This window comes from Ochotona curzoniae, unplaced genomic scaffold (assembly GCF_017591425.1).
Source record: "Ochotona curzoniae isolate NIBS_2020 unplaced genomic scaffold, NIBS_Ocur_1.0 contig_2321, whole genome shotgun sequence".
In the NCBI taxonomy this organism is placed as follows: domain Eukaryota; kingdom Metazoa; phylum Chordata; class Mammalia; order Lagomorpha; family Ochotonidae; genus Ochotona; species Ochotona curzoniae.
In genome coordinates this window covers 6887305-6894910 of record NW_024465421.1, presented here as the reverse complement: position 1 = coordinate 6894910, position 7606 = coordinate 6887305, and the positions used below count along the sequence as shown (strand labels likewise).

At 58.9% G+C, this 7606-nt stretch overlaps 1 protein-coding gene across 1 annotated transcript; it reads right to left on the bottom strand.

Moving 5' to 3' along the window:
* Nucleotides 1–2725: 2725 nt before the first annotated feature.
* On the bottom strand, nucleotides 2726–7143 carry MYL10 (myosin light chain 10). Its single transcript, XM_040972861.1, has 6 exons — nucleotides 7093–7143; nucleotides 6790–6865; nucleotides 6371–6475; nucleotides 3871–3949; nucleotides 3064–3112; nucleotides 2726–2937 (listed from the first exon to the last, which is right to left on the bottom strand). The coding sequence occupies exons 1-6, from the start codon at nucleotides 7126–7128 to the stop codon at nucleotides 2839–2841; spliced, it is 444 nt and encodes a 147-aa protein (XP_040828795.1). The 5' UTR covers nucleotides 7129–7143; the 3' UTR covers nucleotides 2726–2838.
* Nucleotides 7144–7606: the final 463 nt, after the last annotated feature.

Here is a 7606-nt window from a genome sequence, read left to right as displayed (position 1 = left end):
GTGGCATGTCCTTCAGGGCACCTCAATTTCTCTCTAGCATTTGGGGCTTCAGAGAACAACTCAGAAGGCTAGACCAGATACGGACCCAAAAGGGTCCAGATCTGTGGGCAGTGCTGAGCCAGGAGAATTGGGCAGGTGGAAATAGAAGCAGCCTGAGCACCAGGACCACTGGGTGCGGGAAGGGTCCTGGAGCCAGAGAGGCTTGGAGCCCCTGGAGGGGGAACCCCAGATGTGGGGGACTGTAGGATGGGGTAGGAGGAGCCAGTGCCAATGAGTGAAGGACAAAAGTTAGGAGGAATGCATAAATGAAAGACCCTCCCAGAGCCTCTACCTGCTTCCTGCTTTGTAGCCCCCCAACCCTGGGGCCTCAGGGGAGCATGTGTCTGTGGCCTGGGGAAGGGAAGCCCCCTGGCTCCAGCCTACTCTAGGTTTCCAGGAAAGCAAGAGGGAGCCAGACTGTCTCCTGGGCTCCATGTCCCAGGACAGGAACTGCAGGGCACTGTGGGCCCTGTTCACTTGCAACCACCCTGCCCCCTTAAGTCCCCCAGAGGAAGTGGGAGGTCGGAGAGGTCTAAGGGGGCTGGCTCCTCGCCTCTGGGTCCAGCAGGCCACCTCTTGCTTCTTCTTGGCCTCCAGGATTCAGAAACATACACCCCCACCCCCAAGGTTGCACCTGCTTGTCCTTCAACAGCGGGGAGAGGGGTCTTGGAGGAACCCCAACCCTGGACTCCGCCTGTGTGGCCCACCGTGGGGCAGAGCTGATGAAGCCAGGCTGTGCTCTAGGTCACTGGGCTCCAATGCCAACCCCACAGAGCCTGTTTCCCTGGCTGCACTTGTGGGGCTATGAGGAAGGTATGTGCACACGCTGCTTGGCCTGGGACTGGCGCTCATGGGCAGGTGCAACTGGCCTAAACCCCAATCCCTACTCTCAGGGCTCTTCCCCCAGCTGGCCGCTAACCTCACTTCTCTTCCTGGTGCCCCTCCCACCCCAAGCCTATCACTGTCGCCCACTCTCCTTGTACAGGCTGACCAAGGCCCATGCTGGCTGCTGCCTTTCAAAGCTAGAGGCCCAGCACCCAGGACCCCGGTCCTGGGCTCCACCCCAGCTGAGCACAGCCAGAGACCTCCCCTCCCTGGCTCTTCTCACCTATGGGTGCTGAATCTTCAGTCCCCCTTCCTCTTTCTTTTTCCCTTCCTTTATTCTCGGGTTATCCTATTTCTGCATCTGTATAAGAAAGTGTGTTCAAGGGGCTGATGAGATGGCATAGCCAGCTAATCCCTACTTGCAGTGCTGGCATCCCGTAAGGGCACTGGTTCAATTCTTGGCTGCTCTGTTTTCCATCCAACTCCCTGCCTGTGGCCTGGGAAGGCAGCAGAAGATGGGCCAAAGCCTTGGAACCCTGCACCCTTGTGGGAGACTCAGAAGAAGCTCCTGGCTTCGGATCAGTTCAGCTCTGGCCACTGCAACCCTTTGGGGAGTGAATCAGCAGATGGAAGATCTCAATCTCTGACTTTTACAAGTGAAATACATAAACATTTTTAAAAAGACAAAAAGGAAGAACGAGAGAAAGAGAGAGAGAGAACGAACAAGCCTATGCAAGGCGCACAGTCCTATGCTGCAGCTTGGCTGTCACCCACACCTGTCTACACCGAATCTCTAGGACTGAGTGCAGGAGGCACAGGGAACAACTGCTCCTGGCTGTCTTCTGGGAGTGCTGGAACGTTCTGAATAAAGGTAGTGTGCCAGTTGCGCAGCTGGTCCATATACTAACAGCCACTTGAACTTCATGCACTTGAATGATATCCCAATATGAAGACCTTTCTAAGATTTGTTTATTTGAAAGGCAGAGTGAGAAAGAAAAGAGAGGAGAGGACTTTCACTTTCCTCCGCTGATTCACTCCCCCAAATGTCCACAACAGCCACGGCTAGACCAGGGCCAGACCGGACGGAAGCCAGGCGCTGCGATCCCAGCCAGGTCTCCCATGTGAGTGCTAGGGACCCCCTCGGTGGGCCATTCCCTGCTGCCCAAGGATGCACATTAGCAGGGAGCTGGATCAGAAGCGGAGCCAGGATGTGAACCAACCACCCTCCAGGCAGCAACTTAACCTCAGCACCCAAAGCCTGCCCTGGTGACTGCATGCCAGATACGAGACCCTGATCGCGGTTTGTGCGCTGCTGGACCTTCTCCGTCCCGCACTGCACTTCTGTAACTGCGTCTCTGGCGAGCAGAGGCTGTCAGGTGTCAATGTACACACATCCAATATTACATACACCGGCAGCAGAGAGTGGGTACCCCGTGGAAGAGCCCCCTGCTTCTCTCCGGAGCCAGGCCCTCCCTCTCCAACCTCTCTAGCTTCCACCTTCCCCAACCCCTACAACTCCTGGCTACAGGTGCCTCCCACTGTCCGTCTTTCCCTTCCCCCAGCCCTCTCCCTGGCTGGCTACAGCACACACAAGTCCCCCCTCTCCAAGTCCCAGCACAGGCATGAGGCACACACTAGGTGCTCAATAAAACAAAACGTTGATGCCAGCTCCCAGCTGCCCCAACCCGGCTCCCAGCTGTGGGTCATTAGAGCTGCGGGTGAGTGAGCACAAAACACCAGCTCATCGGGAACATCTGAGCTCAGCCAGAGACGAAAACATTCTGGAAAAGGCGACACGCTAGGAATGTTTCGCCGTCACCCCGATGGGGGCACGGAGCATACAAATGAGGACCTCGCGAGCTTTTTTATTATTATTACTATTCTGGTCTTTTCCCAGGCACGCACACTCCAACCACAGCAAACCCCCTGCTCTCCACTGCCTGGCCAGGCTTTCAATGTAGCCCGCGGCATGCCCTAGTCCTTCTCGTCCCCGTGCGTGATGACATAGCACAGATTCCTGTAGTCCAGGTTGCCGCACACATCTGGCGGGAAGGCAGCAAACATCTGCTTGACCTGAGGAGTGGGAGTGGAGGCAGAGAGTCAGTCTGGGAGATTCCCCCCAGCCAACCCAGGCAGGGCAAGCAGGCGGGGAGAACAGGATGGGGGAATGTGGGAGCTGGCAGCTGAGCCCCCACTCACCTCCTCCTCGCTGAAGCGGTCCGCCTGGGTCATGAGCTTCTCTTTGATGCTGTGCCAGGGACAGAGGCAGTCACGTTCAAGGCCAAGGCAGAGCGTTGGGGGGCCCATGGTGACAGGCACTCCCCAGCACTGCCTGGTGCTGTGTGGTCTGCGGCAGCTTCCTCCCCTAACGCGCAGGCGTTCCTCCCAGCCCAGGGTGGGACACAATGACCCACCGCAGGGTGCCCTCAGATTCCCATGTGGGCTGAGTGCTAGCCACAGAGCTCTGGGCCCACCTTGGGGGGCCTCTGTGGCTTCACCCCAAACACACTGCTTTCTCAAGTATGTGACTGCGCCAGGTCTCACTTGCTCAGCACTTAGTAGTGAGTACTGAAAACTAAGTAAGTACTGAGCAAGTGCTGAGTACTAAGATTCTTGTGTTACCAAGCAGGAAGCCAAGGCTATTATTAGTGTAGCATTTGAGCAAAGCTAAGGACACAGAAAATTCCGGAAATTCAGACCTCATTGACACCAGTTTTCTTATTTCACCTGAGGGCCTGGCGTGTCCCTGGTGCCGGCAGCGGCACAACCCACCGCCCTGCCCCCCCCTAAGGACCAGCACAGGTTTCCTACTTGCTAAGGGCCTTCAGCTGCTCCTCCTCATCCTTCCAGGCCACCCCCTCCAGGAAGCCCTCCCTGTCCACTCCCATGCCACACACTACAGAGGTTGGGGAGAGATAACATCAACAGGGGCCAGCTCTGGCCGGGTGCTGCCCTAGCTGGGCTGAGCGCTGGGTGGGAGTAGAGCTGCGGGGTGGGATGACTTACAAATCGGCCTTGACAAAACCCTTCCCTTCGGTGTCGAACACCTTGAAGGCATGGAGAATGGTCTCCTCCGGGTCGGTGCCTAGAAGCAGCACACAGAGAGCAGGGGAGTGGGTGACAGCCCCATCCCTGGAGACAGGGATCAGGCTGGGCTGGGGTGGGGAACACTGCTCGGGGGCTGGGGGAGGGTACACTTGGCAGGGAGGGTCGAGTGCCCTTGAAGCAAGAGGAAGGTGGTTACGGAGATGTGACAGCAGGGATGGACAATGGCGCATCAATGTTATCTTCATGAGCGACGAGCTCAACTGGACATGGCCACCCTAAATTTGCATTTCTCTCTGTGTTTTCCATGGAGGTGAAGGGACCTTGGACATTGCTGCAGGAGCTGTGAGGCTGGGGCTTGGTAACTCTGGGGTTTATTGGTTATCCAAGAAGAGCCCAGAGCAACGAGTAGGGGATGAGGCTGAGGCTTGGGCAGTGGCACAGAGGGGCCAGCTTACTGTATGTCCCAGGTGCCCCGTGCCTCCTACAGAACACTGTGTCAGCCGTGAGCTGGAGACAGAGTCTGTGTGGCTGCTGCCGCACAGCACCAGCAGGTACATCACTTAGTGCAAAGATGTTGCTGGCTTCACATCCGTCAGGGGTTAGAGTTGCAGGCATGGTTAAGAACTCTGCACCTAACTCCTCAGGACAGCCCCGGGGGAGGGGACACACACAGCGCCCAGATTAACACAGAGGACACTACGGACCAGGAAGTTTCTGGGACTTATCTAAGGGCCCACCCTAAGGAGGAGAGGGGAGCTGGAGCCACCTCGGAGACCGTCAGAGTCCCTGATGGCTCTGTGCCAGTGTGTCTCAGGCAAGGGCCACCATGCCTCCTCTGTCAGCCTGGGTCAGGGCCACCATGCCTCCTCTGTCAGCCTGGGTCAGGGCCACCATGCCTCCTCTGTCAGCCTGGGTCAGGGCCACCATGCCTCCTCCATCAGCCTGAGTCAGGGCCACCAGGCCTCCTCCATCAGCCTGGGTCAGGGCCACAAGGCCTCCTCCGTCAGCCTAGGCCATCAGACTGGGTCTACCCAGTTAGACACAGAGTTCATCTGAGTCACTCAGAATCGCTGAAACTGGGCCGAGGCTGCCCACAGGTCCCGCTGACCTGGCAGCTCCTCAGGGGATCATGCTTTACCCACGCAGGGTGAAGGGAGCCCATGCACCCCAGCGCAGAGGCTGCCGAGGGTCCTACAGGGTGAGATTCCCAGGCCTACATAGGCTGGCAGAGCAGGCAAAGTGGAGGGCAGGAGGGCAGCTGCAGACCTGTGCCGTTAACAACTCAGTGGTGGGAGGCGTCCCTTCTCCGTGCCATGCCTCTCAGTCTTGAGCACTGGGCCAGGGCAGTGGGTGGCTGGCTCCAGCCTGTCCGACTGGGGACTAGACCTTGGCCTTCACTCAGGCCCAGGCCAGCCGCTCCTGGTGATGGGCAGGCTGGGCGGGTGCCACCTCCTGCCTGCTCCCCAGAGAAGGCCTCTGCCCTGGGAACTCTCAAAGCTCATAAACCAGGCTGTCTCCCCAGCAGACTGCCAGCCTCTCACACGGCAAAGTCCCTTGTCCCAATGAGCGGGCAGAGGCAGTGGCTATCCAGGACCTCCCCTGCCCTTGCTGGGGCTCGCCCCTCCAGCAGACCTGGCCCAGCTTGCACGATGATCCTAGGCCTGGCACCCCTGTGAAAGTGACAGGAGTATGTGTGTGCCAGGGACCTGGGCCCTCTCAAGCCTCAGGCCTCCATTTAGAGACCCCCGCTGTTGCCCCAAGCATCCCCAAGGGTCTCAGGACAACAGCCTTATTCTCTGAACCTGACCTCCTGGCCTGTCCCAACAGGAGCCCGCTGTCCCCACCCTGATTCCCCAAGCGGACTCAGGCTGGTTCCCCCAATCTCCCCCGGCCCCCGGCCCCACCCTGGCTGGTCTCTAAGGCATTTTCTTTCCCTTGTGCTGCTTCAGATAACAGCTGGACGCCTGTCTATCCATCTACACCATCCCAAATCGCTGGCTGGAGTCCCCCTTGCCTTCCCATGGAGCATGCCCAGTTCCACCCTTGCGAGAGAGGCCCCTGGGCACTCCTGACCCAGCTACATAATTCCAAGTTCAAAGTCTGACCCGGGAGAGGTCAATCACTTCCCACAGACAAGGGGCTGCGAGCTGCCTGCCACCTCCAGACAGGTCAAGACCAACTGAGTCGTGGAGGAGTGTGACTACCATGCCCACTGCACAGGGCAGCCTCAGCCCTCCCCTCCCCTATGGCCTGTAGCTGTCCCCACCTTCCGTGGGAGAGGGACACCGTGCTGATGATAGCTGAAGAACCAGGAAGCAGAACTGGTACAGGTACAAGGAGGGGAAACTGAGGCAGGGCCTGTACTCCCACAGACAGGTGTATGGGGGCAGTCCCTGGCTCCCCGCTGCTCATATCCCCTCCCATCCAGTCCCCAAGGATCCCCTGGAGCACCACTCACCTTTCAGTTTCTCCCCAAACATGGTCAGGAAGACAGTGAAGTTGATGGGGCCTGGTGCCTCTTTCACCATGGCCTCCAGCTCCTCATTTTTGACATTGATACGACCTGAGGATAGGGGTAGGGAGTGAATCCCAGGAGCGTTATGGGAGACATGGGGGGACCCAGCGTTGCAGGCAGCACAAGACAACAGAGCTTGGTGCCACTAAGGGTCCCCTCAGCCCACCTGCTGGGGATGGGCCTGGGCAAGGGGATTGGGCCCACCGTCCACACTGGGGTACCTGCAGCCTTCCTCCTTCCATTAAACCTCCTGGGTGGTGGGCACCCCTCCCACACAAGCCCCCCAGTCACGCACAGCCACCCCATCCTGGCCTGTCCCAAGCACCCCATGCTTTCGGTGTCCCCAGCTGGCCCACACCCACCGAGCGCAGCAAAAGTGTCCCGCAGATCCTCCTTGTCAATGAAACCGTCCCGGTTCTGGTCCATGATGGTGAAGGCCTGGCAGAGATGGGGAAATGAGCACCCCAGGCTGTCCCCTCTGCCACCCAGAGCCCAAGGGTCCACCCAGCCTCAGGCTTGGCACGACCCTCCCCCCGCCACCTCTCTGAGCACCTGCTGTGACCAGCACACTGCAGACCTCCTAAGCACCCATCTATGCCTCCAGGCTTGGGGCCAGCAGCCATGGTGGCCCAGGGGGAGCGGAGCCCACGTGGACAGCTATGTACCTCCTTGAACTCCTGAATCTGGGACTGATCGAACATGGAGAAGACATTGGAGGTGGCGCCACCTTCTGCACGCTTTCGGGCTCTCCTTGGTGCCTGGGGTGGGTGGGGGGAGCACCACAGGGTCACTCCCAGCCCCAGGCACCCTCCCAAGCCCACCTCCTCTCCCAGAACCTCCAAAGTCTTCACTAGCATAGGCTGGCAGCAGGAAACCTGGGAGCTGCAGCTGCTCGCCCAACCCACCCCAAGCTCCAGCAAGTGCATGTGTGGGGTAGGGCTTCCGGTGTCCTCCCACCCCCCAGCGGCCGGATGCCCCATCAGCTGCTGCCACCATCCCCAGAATCTCAAGATGATTTGTCTTTGACCACCCGGGGTTCCCATAACCTCCTCCCACCTTGGTTCCCCTGCTCTGCCCTCCACTCTCTTCCTTTGTCAGGTTTAGGGTCTCTGCCTTTTCCTCTGAGAAGCCTCCCTCCCTGGCTCCCCACTACTGTCTACCTGCAGCCCCCCACATCAC